Raw genomic sequence first — 16004 nt, forward strand, 5'->3', positions numbered from 1 at the left:
TCAGCCCACTTAGCCGGAAGGCATGATGAGAAGAGAGTTCTCCAACTCTTTCGGCTTTGCGGCCGGAGGAGAGGCACGGCCTTGGCCACCACTTCCAAAACCTGCTTCTGAACAGCCTGAGGCCCGGAGGTGGGCCGGGGATTGGGGACCCCTCTTTTAGAATCCTATCCCCCAAGTGAATGGAGCCACCTACCAACCCGGCTTCCAAGGCAACACCAGCCCGAAACGAAGCTTTTGAATGAAGCTGCTTCACGTTTAATTAAAAAGGGGGAAACGGTCACAAGAGTTTCACATCAGCAAAAGTAGGTGGGTGGGACTGAACTACGGTCAGAGGCCCATATTGAAGAACATTCACATCAGTAGCGCTCTACATTTGCACGGAGTGGAGTGACGGGAGGGGGAGGGGGTGGTGGGCAGAGGGAAGTGGGTGAGCTGAGTTCCAGTCTCTGCGGGCAGTTCCCACCGACCCCTGGCACAGCTGCTTCGTTCTCAGGCAGCCGGATTCAGGTGGGACCCTCGGGATTCACCATTTCGGGGGAGTTGAAATGCAAGAGAAGCTGCCGCTTCCTTCACGCCCGTCCCAAAGTGCCAGGTCCCTCAAGAGCCCACCAGGCGGCAGCCTCCCTTCTGCTGAGCATGGCACCCTGTGGAGGGCGCTTGCCAGGATGGGTGGAGTTGCCCCCCACCCCCCACCAGTCTCAGTCCCTCAGAGTTCCTATTTGCCAGTGAATTTGGGCAGGTTGCTTCTCTTGCTTGATTCCTCTATGGGGTTTTCCTTTTCACGGGTGAGCTGGAGATTCCACCCCCCCACACACAAGGCCTGCAGTGAGGAGGGCGACTTGTGCCCATCTGCGTAATTGGAACGAAGAGGCACCTCCTGATCCCCCATCACTGCTCTCCCTGCAGCCAGCAGCAGTCGGGACGGCTCTCTTCCAGGCGCCCCTGCCACCAGGCTCTTGCTGCTCGGAGCAGCCGTTCCATCCGTGTCCATCTCTACTCAGTCGAATGCCTACTTGCTTGGCGGACGATGGAGGCAATGGGATCTCTGCACACTCTCGGCTCAGCTGTGAGGGAAGATTCGGCCGCAGACCAGTCGCTCTGGAATGACTTAAACTGTCCCAGAAACAGTGAAGTTGCAGGGCGATCTTAAGGGGGGCATTTCTGTGGAAGGAGATGCAGAAAGAGTGCCCTGCGGACTCCCGTATCTCCCCCTTTTTGTGGAGGAAGGATCCTTCACCCTCCAGAGGGAGGACAGCCAGACGCCAGCGGCAGCCAGGACAAAGCCCAGGACTACACGAAGAAGGCCCAACGGTCCACCAACTCTGAAAAGAGGAGGGCAAGCCTGGGCAATCGGAGGTCCCAACTGCCAGGGGGGGGGAGAACGAAGGCAGCTGGGGGGGGAGACTGGCCCTTTTGAGGTGCCTCTGTTTCGGGGTGCCTGCTACCCAAAGCTTGCTGAAGAGGCAGCAAGGCCATTTGGCCACGGGGACAACAAAGGCTCCAATGCCATCACTCCTGCTGGATGGCGGCTGAGGAGGGGCCTCTCGGGTGCCAGGGAAGCAAAGGAGCCCCCCCCTTCCCCACCCAACTGCTCCAGTTCTGGCTCATGCTCGGGGGGGGGGGGGAATGGACGGACGGACGGACGGCTCCACACTCCCAGGTGGCTCCTTCTCCCCTGCCCGCCTGGGGATGGCCGGCTTCCTCATGGCTGGGATGGGGGAGGAGTGTTCCTTGGCGCCTGCTGAAGAGGCGCCCTAAAGCCTCTGCGATGCACGACACACACGCGGGGCTTGCTCACGCTGGGCAGGCGGCTGCGAGGGGCTCAGAAGAGACAGGCCTTCCTCTTCAGCTCGTTCCGCTTCCACAGGGCCAGGCGGGAGAACTCCTCTGGGGGCATTTCAAAGACCCGCTGGAAGTCCTCGGGCGACAGGTGCCGCTGGGGAGGGGGGGAAAGGAGGAGGCTGCTTTGAGGGACTCCGCTGGGCCCAGCCCACGGCTAAGCCAGGTCTGCCCGCCTGGGCCAGAGTCACAGGAGGGGGAGGGCGCCATACCTCAAGCCGCGTCCGGTCCACTCCTGGGGGCAGTTTGACTCGCCCTCGGTTGGTCACCAGCAGCATCTCATACGGATAAATCTTTAGCGAGGGAGAAGCAAACGGCCAGCCGGTCATCAGGCCTGCGGAGGAAGGAAGGCCTGGCTTTGCGGCCTCCCTGCACCCCCCTCTCCAGAGGGCCCCCCTCTCTCTCACCTTTTGCTCCAGCATGCTGGGGAGGGAGCTGCCTCTGTCCATGCGGCTTCTCTGGCCATTCTGCAGGGGAAGAGGAGGCCCAGAGCTGAAGGCAGGGCTTCCCATCCCTCCCATGGGATCGAGGGCTGCGGCCCCTGCCTCCTCAGGCCTGCCCCTCCCGGGTCTGGGGTTGCTGGGGTGGGCACAAGCGTCCGTGCGGCCTCCGGGCTGCTCTCTGCCCCCATTGCGGGGGGAGCTGCTCACCTGCAGACCTGCAAGAGAGAAGGGAGAATGAGGAGGGCCAGGGACGGGACGGGAGAGACGCAGAAAGGCTCAGAGGGGGAGGAGGGGGGGGTCTGCAAGGGGCAGGAGCTTCTCTTACCTGGACCGCCTTTTTCACTGCTGCCGGTTCCAAACTCGGTCGACTGCAGCTGGGGAAAGAGAGGAGCGGAGCACGTCATCCACTGGCCAAGGCGGCTTCTCTCCCCTCCTGCCAGGCTGACTACGGAGAAGGCCAGGCAGGAGCACGCTGCTCTCCGTGCAGAGCTGGAGCCCACCACCCAGGGCAGGCATGGCGTGACAGGCAACCCACGAGCACACTCAGGGCAAAGCTGGCTGAAGGAATTGGGGCCGGATGGAGGGCTGAAGGGGGGGAGGGGAGGGAAGTGGGAAAGGGGTGGGAGCCCCTGCCCAGAACACGCCCTCTTCTCTTGGATTCCTTCCGGACTTCCCCACCTACCCCTCCCCTCCTCATTTCACTTCACGTCCTGCGCCTCTTCCCTGCTGGCTTGCCTTCCAAGAGCCCCAGGCCCCACACGGCCCCAGGGGTCTCCCCTTACCCTGGCAAGCGTGTGTCTCCCAGAGGCATGAGGGGCTGCTGATTTTGAGCTGACTCCGTGCGAAGCTGGAAGAGAAGAGCAGTCAGGGTGGGTCCATGCTCCGGAGGACGGACTGCTCAGTGGGTGGAGCAGGAGCACCTTCAGCTGGGACAGGCGAGGAGATCCGGCCGATGGGGGGGAGCCAAGCAGCCAATGGACCCTGCCTCCCATCCACTAGCTGGGGCCATGGAGGCTTCCAAACCTCACAAGCAGCGGCTGAAGGAAAAGGAAAGGCCCAAAGGCTTCTGGGGCTCATTTCCCAACTGCGGAAGGGAGGCCCGGATTGGGATGAAAGCTTCGGGCAAGCCCAAATTGCCCCACATTCCCAGCCTCTTTTGGGAATGGAAGGAATCGCAGTTCTAGCCGTTTTCCCATCGTCCGGCCCCGAAGGCCGGTTCCTTCTCTCAGGGCGAAGAACGAGGGAAGCAGCTGGGTCCACAGGTGGTCAGGGCAGTGGCAGAAACTGCCCTCTAAAACCCCGGGTGCCCTTAATGGGCATCTGCCAACCTTAATGGCAAAGGGCAGCCTCGCCCTCTGGAACAGCTGCCCCCTGGCCATCTCTGGTCCAAGCACTCGGGGGGGGGGGGGTCATTGCAAGTGTCCTGCAGCTGCAGGAAAAGGCCAGGCCAGCCGAGGCCATCCTAATGGAAGGAGCGCTCCGAGATCGGAAGCCCCTCTGCTGCCCTGGTTACCCTGCAGGTGGCATCGGCTGTGGGCAGTTGAGGAGGAACGTGGATGAACATTTCCTGAGGAGAGCAGCCAGCCAGGCCGAGGGCAGTTCCCCCCAGGCCACCCTATGCTGGGGCTGGGATCGTTCTGTAGGGACTCCAAGGCAGGAGCAGAAAGACTGGCCTGGCCATCAGGATGAAAGTCCCCATTGAGGGAGCCCAGGGCATTCCTCCTTTAAGCAAACTTTGGAGAGGCGTCTCATCTGCTGGTGCAGATCCCTGCTCTGTCGGGGTGGATCAGATCCCTCTCAAGCCCCTTACATTGAGTGCCAGGGTTCTATGCACACAGCGCCCCCTCCCCACGCTTCTCCACAGCAGCCAGGGAGGAGGGCGTCACTCACAGGCGTGGAAGGGAGTTCGGTCTGGAAGAGAGCGGGTCTTCCTGCGGATTGGCAGAGATTTTTCCATCTCCTCCTTCAGGATGAGTCTGCCCAGGTTGGAGGCCACCTACAGTGGTGAGAAGGAAGAGGGCTGGAAGGAGCCCCCGACTACCCCCTCTCGCCCCCCCCCCACTCGCCCCCCCTCCAGGGTGCTTCCCACTACCTTGCTCAGCTCCTGTTCCTGCAGCTCCCGGAGATTCTGCATTTCTTCTGCGTCCTCATCCGCCTCCTCCCCTCTCCTGGATGCCTTTTGCCTCCGCCACTCGGTCTCTGGGGGGGTGCAAGCAGGAGTCACCAACTGCGGGTTTTGTGTGTGTGTTTGTGTCTGCCCACAGAAGGCCTGGAAAGCAAAGGCTTTTGTCTTGCAATACTTGAATGTTAACGAACGAGCAGATCCTGCTAGAGGGGTCTTAAAGTCCTCCACATTTCAAAGGGGTCTGGAAGTGGGGCCATTGTGCTTCCTTGAGCACCCCTTCAGGGTTTGAGGAGGCCCATCAGACTCAGACGTGGGGAAGGAACGCAGCCTCCCGCTTGGGCAGGGGGGCTCGGACCTCCTGTTCTGTGCAGGAGAGACAGAGTGGTCCCTGGGCCCAGGGGAGGGGCTCCCCAAGAGAAGGAAGCTCTGGGTCCCACCAGGCAGTCCCCTCCGCTCCTCTTGGACCGCCCTGTTCTTCCTCTGCCTCAGCCAAAGAAAGCTAACAATGCCGCTTATGCACCGACACCGACGGCTGACTCTCTCCTGCCGAAGGGAAGGGCCCCGAGGGAGGAGAGCGGGGGAAAACCTTCCCTGGAGCCCCAGCTGCTGCCGGTTGCTCAGAGCAGCAGATCCGCAGCCAGGGCTGCCTAGGAAAGGGCACCTACCGACAACTGCCAGGGAGGGCGGGCAGGGCCAGTAGTCCGTCTCAATCTTGGCAGGCTGGCTGGGATCGGGCGGCTGAGCAGCAGGGAATTTGGAGGATTCAATGATCAGGCCCTCAACCAGCCTTTTGCTCTCGGGGGTTGGGGCCAGCGCAGCCTCTGGAAGAGGTCAAGGGTCATGAGCCCCAGATAATGCTACACCGGCCCCCACCCCCAGCCCTCTCGCAGGAGCAGCTCCTACCCCTCTGCTTGTAGATGGGCGGCTTCTTGTAGATGTTCATCTCCTCCGTGTTGGTCCCTGGGGAAGGAAGAGAAATGGATAAGCACCTCCACGCAAAGAGATGCCCAGGTCCACCCCTTCCCTCTTCCCTGGGCCTCCCCCTCCCTCCCTCCCTCCCTCCACAGCAGATTTGTAGAGTAACCCCACTTTCGTTGGGGGTGGGGAACTGCCTCCTGTTGACCCAGAGGCTGGAATACAACCAGCAGCCTCCGATGCACGACAGGGCCCAGCAAACCCCAGAGAAGGAAAACCCAAAGGCTGGGCTTGGAGTCGGGGGGGTGGTGGTGGTGCCCCAATGTTTATGGAAAGGCATCCCTGAGCACCACTGCAGCTCCAGGGGAGGAAAGGCTCGGAAAGATGCCCTGGCAGTCGGGAAGAGGAGGGTCTCACTGCCCCCGAGGAAGCCTGTACCAGGATGATGGAAGTGCTGGAGGAGTCCAGAGCGATTTCTGCTGCCCGCCCGGTGCCCAGAGGCCTTGCCAACGCTCCCTGGGGATTTGGCCTCTGCCCACTCGTGGCTGACCTGCAAGCAGAGAGCGCATGGATGGCGGCGCACCAAGGAGAAGGCCCCGCTGCCCCCCCGGCCCTCTCCCCGGGGCTTCTGAGCCCCTCCTCCCGAGGGCGGCTCCTTTCTTTGCGGTTTCCTGGCCAAGGGACAGCCAGTCCCCCCCTGAGCAGATCTAGTCAGCCCCCACCTCCACAAGGGCCACCGACTCCCTGCCCGTCCAACCGCCCATCGGAAGAGCACTTACTTCTGGCGATGGGGGAGGAGAGAGAGACGTGGGCGAGAGTGAAGGCTGCAAGAAGAACAGCCGGGAGAGGGGGACGTTACTCGACCTACTGTTACTCCGCCTAACAGCCCTCAGGATTGCACTGCCCTGACCATTGCGGGAAACGCCCTTGCAAGCTAGGAAGCGGTGCCATAGCCCGCCTGTCCTCCACTCCCCCAATTGGATGGACAGCCACGTCTGATGGGGGCCTGGTGGGTGAGGACCTCAGCCCCAAAACCTCCACGGGGGTGTGGGTGTCCCTGAGGGCATCCGGCGTCTGGCTTCCCTTTGCCGTGCCGGCCTCACCTCTCGGCTGCCTGGCCGTTCCACGTGGTCAAGGAGGGAGTAGGTGAAGTGGGGCTCGTAGATCATCAGATCGGGGCGCTCGATGTCCAGGATGGCCTTGTCTCTGGGGATGGCCGCCAAGTCTTTGTAGCCCAGGACCTCGTCGTCCATCTTGGCCTGGGGAGAGGAGAGGAGGGGGGTCTTTGATGGATGAAGGGGGCAGAGAGAGGGAAGAGCCAGGTGCCTCCACACGCCCCCCCCCTGGGCTTCCAAGCCTAGACTGGGGCCCCTCTCCCAGGGGAGCTGCCCACCTTCTCTTGGGACTTAGGGAGAACAAGCCAGTGCCAAGGTTGCGTAGCACCTCCCCAGCGTGGGCTCCACCCAGCCCAGTTTTGTGCCCATATGCGGCTTTGATACAACGAGAGCCGGTTTGGTCAAGTGCTTAAGGTGGAGCAGGGAAAGCCGAGGTCGAGACCTACCACGGGCACAAGGCCAGCCCTGCAAGGGGGCCTCGGCTTTCCCTCTCTCAAGGGGGTCCCACCCTTCACAACGGCCCCCACGTTTCCTCCTTGAGAGCCAGCTGTGTCTGTGAGATGCTGAAGCACCTCAGCCTCACTGGGCTCCTAGGCGTCAACTGCCCCCCCATCCTAATGCTGAAGAGCCCCACCTCAAATATGGGGGCTCTGGTTTCCTTTCTCCAAAGGTCCCTGCTGGCTCCCCCAGGCTCTCCTGCCCTTCCCTCAGAGCCCCTGTCCCTGGGGTGAGAGGTGAACGGGGTCACCCCCCTCTTCTGCACCAGGCTGGATCGCCCCCTCCTCTTCCTGGCTCAGGGCCAAGGCACGTTTGCCTCCAAGAGCAGCTCCCCTCCCTCGTTTTCTCTGCTCCCCCCCCCACGGGGCACCTCCCTTTGGCCCTCTGATCTCCTCCTCCTCCTGCTCTTCAGCCAGCCGTGATTTGCTGAGAGCCGGGCAAGTGGGGGCCAGGGGTCCGCAGGCTCTCACCGTGATGCTGGAGGTGGATCCGGGGGGGCCTGATCCCCGAGCCGAGAGGACGATGCTCCTCGGGGATGTCAGCGTCTGCAAGGGAAAAGCAGGTGGCTAATCAGGGAGCCTGAAAGAGGCCCCTGGCGGCTTTGGCCCTTCTTGGGGCAGGCGGCTTCTCCAAGCGCTCCCAGGCCTCAGAGCGGTCAGCTTGCCATGGCCACCTCTTGCCCCCAGCATTCCGGCTCCTCCTTTTACCGACCTCAGGAGGACGGGAGGCTGAATGAACCTGGAGTGTGTCAGAATTGAACTCCTGGCAGTTGGCAGAGTTAGCAGGGAATACGGCCTCCCAACCACTGGGCCCCCAGAGAATGCTGAGGGCCAGGGCAGGGCTTTGCGGGAGAAACGTTAAGATGTGGCCAAGTAGGCTCTGCTGCTCCCACTTTTGTTTTATAAATGGGAAAGGTGCCTCTTCTGCTCATCTGGAGTGACCGAGCGGGGCCGGGGGCACCTGGAGAGAGCGGTTGGGCCGGGGGAAGCAGCCACGTGTCCCCCCTTCCCCTTCTCTGCGTGCCCCCAACAGCAGGAAGGACCCAGCGCCCTCCTGCTTCCACCTTTGGGGTCTCTTTGGCAACTGTGACCGGGAGTCCCCACAGCAGCCGCAACAGGGTCTTTTCTGCAGGGACCCCTCCTCCTCCTGCTGCCAGCAACTGACTGACCTCCAGCCCTCCTTTCTTTCCTTTGGGGTCTGAGGTGCGGGGAAGAAGGCAGTCTTGCAACAGCCACTTGCTGCTGCTTCTCTGCTTCCTGTTGGGACCCTTTACTAGGAGTAACTTCTGTGCAGGCAGGAGGGGGAAGGGGGAAGGTCTGCAGCTGAGGGTTGAAATCAAGGCTCCTTGGAGCTCTGTGAGCTGCTTTCCTCTCAGACGTCTCATGACCCACCAAGGTAACGTCATCAGTGGGGAAAGGGAGGGGGGATCGCTCACCAGCGCCCCTAAAAGCACGGAGGATGTTGCCTCCTTTGACAATGAAACATTTGCAAGAAAACCACCAAGCTCAGAGAGCCCTGAAGGACCTTCGGGAAGGAATCCTGGCCTCTGCTTTCCAAACAAGCCCCCCAACCCCCCCTCACCCCAGAAGTTACCTTCTGCAACTTTTCCATCCAGCCTCCACGTTGGCAGCCTCGGCTGGCTCCCTCAGCAAGTCCTGAGAGGGAAGAGAGGAGACAGGCGGTTAGCAGAGGGCTGGGTGTGTGTGTGTGTGTGTTTACAGATGTGCTGGCAGATTGCAGTCCCGGAAAGGACCTTCTACCTGGGCAAGGCTGGGGCTGAAATCCCAGGGAGGGGGAGCGTTGTCCCACTCGTGTGACGGAAGAGCCGCACCTTCACAAGAAGCCCCCCTGTGGGGAGGGGAAAAAACCCACTCCAGATTCAGAACCAGAGCCCCCCTCCTCCTCTCTGGTTCCACTCCCTTGAGAGAGGGGGGTCTCCCAGATGGGCCTGGCTGAAGGGTTGCCCTCAGGGGAGGGTCTCAAGCTACAAGCTCTCTGCCTTTGATCCTTTCCTGGAAGGCAGTTTTGGCCAGGACATTTGAAGGGTCCAGCCTGGTTCCCCCCCCCCCCCCCGGGACATCCGTCTTCAGCCAGTGAAATATATATATATATTCTCGCATACAGCATGAGCCAGAGCTCTGGCGGCTGTGTGAATGCACACCAAGGGGCACGGCATCCCCAGAGGTGCCTGGGCTCTGCTGGGGGGCCCACTTCCCACTGACCCTCCTCTGAGGGCAACCCTTCAGCCAGGCCCATCTGGGAGACCCTGCGGCCCCTCCCGGAGGCCTGTGTAGGAGAGCTGGTTGGTGGCTGTGGAGGGGGGCAAGAGGGGCAGAGGGAGGGGGCTTCCCAGTTTTAACAATGAAAGAGAACTGCTGGGGGGGGGAAGCCAGGAGAGCCTGTTGCCTGTGTTGAAGGGCAGAGATTCCTTTCGGGGGGGGGGGGAGAAAAGGGGAGGGACAAATGAAGTCACCCCTGGGATGTTTCCCATGACTGTGTTGGCAACTCGGCACATGGGCAGGAAGGCGGCTGCCTTCTGCTCTCACCCCACCCCCACCCACCCCCCAGCAGGCGCCCCCCTAGCTCCGCCCATTGATGGGCTGGGCTCCAAAAGGTTAAGGGACCTTTGCGGGAAGTGGCGCCTGCCAGGGAAGCTCCAGAGGCAGCCCTGGCAACAGAGCAGCTGCGGCTCCTTCAAAGGGACGACACTGCGGCAGCCCCTGGGAGGGAGGGAGGGAGGAGGAGGAGGAGGAGGAGGAGGAGGAAGAGCTCCCGACTTTCCCTGGAAGCTGCCCTGCGCAGGACTTCTGGCTTTGCTTTAGCAGCTCTTGGTCTCCTTCTGCCCCCCCTCCAAATCTGGTTCCTTCCCCCCAAGTGAAAGGCCGAGGGACCGTCTCCTCCTCCTCCCTGGGTGCGCCTGCCCGATGCCGGCTTGTTGACTGGAGCAGAGCCCTGGGGTTGAGGCAGGCGTGGAGCAGGAAGAGACAATAAAACTGCTGCTGATGCTCCTTCGCTCGCTCCCTTTCTAGCCTCTGGAATCTCTTTTGCATCCACAAGTAGGTGCCACTCCGGAAGGAGAGAAGCTCCAGTGGAGCCCAAATTTCAGGCAGGCAGCCTTGCGAAGCCCCCCTCCCCCAAATCACAGTCCTTTCCTGTGACCAGAGGGAGCGTCCAGGGGTCCTGTGGCCCCCAAGCCTTCTTCCAACCCTCCCCCATTTCACCCTGGGCAGAAACTCAGCAAGCAGCCTCCTTTTGCCCGTCCCCTCCTCGGAGAACTGGGCATCCAAAGTAGACTCAAGAAAAGCCTTTGGGGGCTGAACAACCTGCCCGTTTTCTGGATTTCATCCCGTGCATCAGGATTGGGCCCCTCTCCGCACTTCCCAAGGGTGAATAATTAAACTGGGAAGAAAGCCCCCCCTCCCCCAAGCCTCGTTGGAAACAGAGGGAGCTGCTGGGAATGGAAAGGCCCCAGAGGCAGCTTGTGCCTGAGCACTTGCAGTGAGCACTGAGCAGGAGGAGGACCAAGAGACCCGGACGCAGTTGGGGTAAGAATATGCCTCTGACTTTTGGGGTGCAGCCAAAGCCCAGCCAGAACAGATGGGGACACTGCTCCCCCCCCCATCAAAGCCTGCTCTATGTGCAGCAGGGAACATGAAGAGTGCCAGATAAGGCTGCATTCTCTGGCTGGCAATCGGCAGCCCTGAGCTCACATTTTCCACAGTGCAGATGGGGGGGGGGGGCTGCTGGCCTGAGGAGAGGAGCCCCCTTTGTCCTCCCAAGGGGCTTAAGCAGCCGCCACTGCCTCATAGGGAAGCTCTGGAGAGGCAGCCCCAGCTAGGTCCTTCCCAGGGGCAACAGGTGGCCATCTAGACTTCCCTTCTTCCACACTGCAGCCCCTGGACCAGCAGATGTTGCAGCTACAAAATTCTCTTTGCTTTGTCAGTGTGAAAATCCCCCCCCCCTTCTTGGGGAGATTGAGTTAACCAAGTTAACAGTTCTTTAGTGGATTGGCTTGTTTTCTTTGGCCTTCTTATTTTTGTGAGCCGCCCAGGGTCATCTGGAGACAGGAAGCTTTAGAAATATGTTTAATTACATAAATACAATACTTTAAAGCTAGGGATGTGTTTGTCCTTTGGTGGAAGGGCAGGGCAGTGATCCAAATGAACCAGGTAATGGGGGATTAGTCAGGCGGGGCAGACCACACACATCCTCATGGCTGCAGGAGGTGTTTTTTTTAAGGGAGCAGCAAGGCAAGAGGGCTGCTTCTTCCAGAAAATGGCAGGCTGAGGTGGGGGCACCAATTTTGGCCCCTGGAGTTAAGACTCTACCAGAAGCTGAAACAAAAAGTGTGTAAGCAAATCACGGTTTGAGTTTCCACCCTTCCTGTGTTGGTGCCCCCGTTTGCAGGAGGGGGGGCTTAATCTTGACTGTAGGAGTGTCTGGAGGGAAGAGAAAGAAGGAGGCAACGCTGAAGCCCAACAGTCTTCCAAGCAGGCTGCCCGGGGGGGCCAACTCAAGGGGACCTTGGCCACCTCAGAGTCCCCTGGAAGCGCCCCATGGCTGTGCCAGTGGCTGGGGGAGAGGGGGGCTTGGGCCCTTGTCTCACGATTCATCCTGCGCTTGCAACCCAAAGACCATCAGGCTTTGCCTGGCATCCAATGTTTCATGCTCGGCTGAAGTAGGGCCTGCCTGAGCCCAACCCTGGACACCTGATCAGTCTCTCCAGCACCTGATTCCAAGGAGGTCTCCCCTGGCTTGAAGGGGCCCTTGGAGAGAGACAACTTCTGGAATGGGGCGGGGCGGGAGGACCCTTTCCCCTTGCCCTACTGGGCTTAGCTCAAGGCTTAGCAGATCTTTGGACCCATCATCCAAGAGCCTTAGAACCAAGGCCATCTTTTCAGGTTGATGCCCAGCTCTTATTTCGGTGGCTTTGTCAATGGGCTGCAGGGGATTGGATTTCTCTGCTGCCAACGTCCTGCAGAGTCACAGAGGCTTGTTCGAAAATCCACACACGCAGAAGACCCATCAACACCAATGTGGCTATGACCTCCCCCCCACCCCCACCCGTCACATGGACATCGGCCAAGACTGACGCGGGGCTGGCAAGAAACCCCGAAGCAACTTCCCGAGGAGGCTCCGGAGGCCTCGGGAGAGCCCGGCCCAAGAGCCCCTTCGGGCTCTCGGCCGGGCGCGCGGCGGATCAGCCTTGCCCGCTTCCAGCGACTTCTCCGCGGAAAAAGCTCCCCGGGGGCCGAGCCGGCAGCCCGGGCGGAGGCGCTGCGCCCGCTCCTTCTCCGGCGCGGTTATCGGCAGCGCGCAGCGGGGCCACGCCCGTATCAGGAGCCGGCAGCGGCCCCTCCGGCCGGCCCGCCTGGAGAGCGCAGATAAGGGAGCCCCGGTGCTCGCAGGGCCGGCCTCCCAAGAGCCCCGGCGGGACGGAGGGAGAGAAGCGCGCTCGGGGGTCCCCGGCGGCCGAGTCGCGCAGCCCCGGAGCCCGGTCGCTCGCTGGGCGCGGAAGAAGCGGGGCCGCCTCCCATCAGCCGCCGGCCGAAGCGGCAGTCCATGCGTGGCCCGGCTGCCTCTCCCTGCCCAGGGAGGAGCGTCTTTGGGCCCCGCGGGGGGACGGAGGGGGAGACGAAGCCGCAAAGGAGAAAAGGCGCTAGACGCCGGGACGGCGGAGGCTCCTTCCTTCCTTCCTTCCTTCCTTCCTTCCTTCCTTCCTTCCTTCCTTCCTTCCTTCCTTCCTTCCTTCCTTCCTTCCTTCCTTCCTTCCTCCCTCCGCGTCCCCACCTTATCTTGAAAACAGGCTGCTCTTATTTTTATTCTAGGCATGATGATTTTTCTGTGCCAGGATGGGGGTTACACAGCCTGCCCCTCCCACAGCTGTCCCAGAAAGCCCCAAAATTCGCGCCCATCAAAACCACAAAACTGCATGGAAGGTCAGCGCAGGCCTCCCCCTCCCCTTTTGCCCAAGTGGAAACATCCTCCCTTCCTGGCCCAGCCATGTCTCTCTCTCTCTCTCTCTTTCCCCCCTCCCGGAAACGTTCACAAGAGGCAGCACAAAGCAACAAGGAATCTGCAGAGGCTTTGCTGGGCTGGGAACCAGCTGCTTCCTCCAGTCTTGTCTGTGCCTTCCTGTGGGAAGATTGTCCAGCCCTCCAGTTGGGAAGACCGAAGACTGGAAAGAGCCGAAGTGTCCATCCCTCTTTCCTTGTTAAAGGTTTATACCATCGTCTGTAGTGGCGCAGCTATTGCTGGGTCAAAACTATGACGTGGACAGGAATTTCTCACTTCCGTTACAAATAGAGAAAACATCTATGTAAAAATAAGGGGAGTGTGGATTTCTGAATGCATCAGAGAAAGGGGGTTCTGGAGCACCTGCTCACCATCTAGGAGGAGGAGGAGGAGGAGGAGGAGGAGGAGGAGGAGGAGGAGGAGGAGGAGGAGGAGGAGGAGGAGGAGCAGATCCAGCCAGCCAAGCCCCCTTGCCTCTAGCCACTGGCCAAGGCCCAGCCAGAGAGCTCTTCCAAAGGCAGCTTTGAAAGCAAGGGCTTCCAGGTGGGGAAAGACACACGCCAAGTGGACATTGGCCATTCATATGGAGAATGAATTCAGGAATGACCAAGGTCATCCCGGTGAAAAGATTGTACCAATGCATTCTGTTTGAAAAGGCTGCCTTTGTGCACTGATTGCAGCTTAAGTCCACAAGGTGGATTCCTTAGTGGCCCAGCAGCCGTTGCCTCCTCTCCTTTTCTTCAGCCGCCAGAGTCTGTGGGAGCCGCCGCAGTTCCTCCCTGGAAGCTGCCATGCAGGCAGAAGACAAGGAAGACCAGCCACAATTGGGAAGGAAGCCGCCACCTGCCTGTTGCCCTTTGGAGACGGAGGGCAAGTGAGGCCTAAACGTTCCCCGAAGGAGACAGGCATGAATAGCCCAGTCAGCCGTCTTCCCACTGGGCTGTAGGTGCCAGGCATTGGTTCATCCCAGATGGTTCATCCTTGCTGAGGAGACCTTTGTGAAGCCCAAACCCAAGAAGAAATTCACTGGCCAGGCCTGGACTTCGTTTTAATTCCACCTTGGTTACTACAGTGCTCTCCCCTCTTCTCTCTGGTTGTGCCTCAAGCTGCCTTCCTTAGATTGGCATTAAGTAACTTTAAACATAGGGATAATGTCCAGAAGAGGCCATTCCAGGCCTCCGAGAAGAAACCAGGGATCTATTTCCATTGATAGAAGTTTCCATGGTCCACCGCAGATGGTACAACTGCTTGTAGTCCTGAGATGGCTCTCTCTGAGCGTGGCATAAATTTAGGGGTCCAGGAACAAGTGGTGTCTCATTTGCTGGCTGCCTTGTCATCACTGAAGAATTTCATGTCCGTGGCTGAATCTGGAAGAAGCAGGGCCTGGGGCTCTTTGACTGCTGGGCAACAGAGCAGCCCACTCTCCAGCCACTGCCAAAGGGGGAAGGTGGAGAGGCACGAGTGGCCTTCCGGGCACCAGGATTAGATGGCAGAGAAACGGAGCAGGCAAGGCTTCCTGGGGCTCCTGCATCCCTGAGGCAATGGGCGTGGGAAGGAAGCAGCTTTCTTTTCCTGGGTGGTCTTCTGTACATGCCCCCCCCCCCGGTTGGGCCTGTGTGCAATCTGAAGAGGGTAGATGACCCTGGTGTGGAATATCTTCTTCAGATGTATCTGATGGGAGGCCGCCTCGCCTCAAAGGCCCTGGCCGGGGCGGGGGGCAAAGGGGCAGCCCAGCCGAAGCATCACCGCGGAATGTCCGCGCTCAGAGCCGGGGAGCGCTCCCCGCGGAAGGACCGACCAGGAGCCCAGGGACACGGAGCCCGGGAGCGTCGGGGGGCCGGAGCCGAGCGGGCAGCGGGAACGGCGCAGCAGGGCAGGCGGCTCCCCGCGGCAAGATACAGGCGCATGCGCGCTTCGGCCGCCGCCACTTCACCTTCGGCCAGAAGCCCCCCCGAGGGCCGGGCAGGGGCCGCTGCTCACCCCGCGCCCCTCGCCTCCCGTCCCCGGCCCCCAGCCTCCTCCGCCCAGGGAGCCCGTGGGGAAAGGCGGCCCCGGGCGCGGCTGCCCGGACCCGCCCGTGGCCCCGGCTGCTCCCCCGGGGGAGGCCAGGCCGGCAGGTGCAGCGGCGCCGTTTCCCGCCCGCCCCCCCCCCCATCCTGCCCAGGGCCGACTTACCGGCGGGCGCTGGAGCGGCGAGCGCGGCGGGGACGGAGGCGGCGGGCGAAAGGCGCGCCCCGCCGAGCCGCTCCCTCTGCCCGCCCCCTGCGGCTCCGCGCCTGGGCTGCCTGGCTGGGCGGAGGGGAGACGAGCCGCGCCGTGACGAAGCAGCGCTGGGCGCGCCGGGCGAGGCGGAGGGCCGGGCAGCGCGCTCTCTCCGGCCGCAGCTCCTGCGCCCCCGCCCAGCCTCCGGAAGGGCCGCCCGCCCATCGGCCGCAGAGCCCCGCAGAAGCCCCCGCAGAAGCCCCCGCAGAAGCCCCCGCCGGCCCCGCAACCTCCGCGCACCTGCCAAGCGTCCTGCCGGCCCAGCCCCGCTGCAGCCCCCGGCCGCCCGCCCAACTCCCCCCTCCCTCCCTCCCCCCCGGACCCAGCGAAGCCGCCCCGGTGCCCGGAGACCCTCGGAGGGAGCTGCCCGCGTTGCAAGCCGCCCCCGGTGCCCGCCGCCCCCCTCGCCTCCGGGCCTACCTTCCGTCCTGAGGGCGCCCTCCGCCCCGCCGCCAGCATCCCCTCCCCGCCGCCGCCGCCGCGCCCGTCACCTCCGCGGCTGAGGAGATGCCGCCGCCGCTCCGTCGCCCCCGGCAACCTGTGCGGAGCCCCCCCGCCTCCTCTTCCTCGGCGGCCTCTCATTGGCGGCGGGCTGAGAAGCGGGCGGGGGCGGCCGGGGCCCCCAATGGACACGCGCCTCCCGCCCGGGCGCCGCCCAGGAAAGCTCCGCCGCCCTCGCGCCCGCCTCGGCCCACCTGCACCCGGCGCTCTGCCCAGGGAGGCTCCCCCGGCACGGGAGCGCGCAGCGGCCGGCCGGTCGCCCCTGCCGCAAGCCGGCCGCGGGTGGCCCGT

The 16004-nt window shown here is 62.1% G+C and overlaps 1 protein-coding gene across 6 annotated transcripts; it reads right to left on the bottom strand.

Moving 5' to 3' along the window:
- Positions 1-232: 232 nt before the first annotated feature.
- Positions 233-15767, bottom strand: DMTN (dematin actin binding protein). 6 transcript variants are annotated; one of them, XM_081961002.1, is made up of 16 exons: positions 15633-15767; positions 8529-8590; positions 7406-7480; positions 6426-6581; positions 6102-6146; positions 5761-5872; positions 5311-5367; positions 5073-5228; positions 4375-4481; positions 4173-4278; positions 3065-3129; positions 2608-2656; positions 2247-2497; positions 2052-2132; positions 1799-1936; positions 233-1161 (listed from the first exon to the last, which is right to left on the bottom strand). In XM_081961002.1, the coding sequence occupies exons 2-15, from the start codon at positions 8544-8546 to the stop codon at positions 1823-1825; spliced, it is 1392 nt and encodes a 463-aa protein (XP_081817128.1). In that variant the 5' UTR covers positions 8547-8590; positions 15633-15767; the 3' UTR covers positions 233-1161; positions 1799-1822. The 6 variants fall into 6 exon arrangements, with proteins under 6 accessions (XP_081817128.1, XP_081817127.1, XP_081817125.1 ...); XM_081961001.1 differs by having other exon boundaries at positions 233-1322; XM_081960999.1 differs by having other exon boundaries at positions 233-1936.
- Positions 15768-16004: the final 237 nt, after the last annotated feature.

The sequence above is a fragment of the Natrix helvetica genome, assembly GCF_964273705.1.
Source record: "Natrix helvetica genome assembly, chromosome: 8".
Classification (NCBI taxonomy): domain Eukaryota; kingdom Metazoa; phylum Chordata; class Lepidosauria; order Squamata; family Natricidae; genus Natrix; species Natrix helvetica.

What these genes read in the sequence shown, in the direction of transcription:
- DMTN (XM_081961002.1), bottom strand. An exon ending in CAGTGAAAAAGGCGGTCCAG is followed by an intron (nt 2,498 to 2,607) that starts GTAAGAGAAGCT and finishes TCTCTCTTGCAG; the next exon opens with GTCTGCAGGTGAGCAGCTCC. An exon ending in CCAGCATGCTGGAGCAAAAG is followed by an intron (nt 2,133 to 2,246) that starts GTGAGAGAGAGG and finishes CCCTCGCTAAAG; the next exon opens with ATTTATCCGTATGAGATGCT.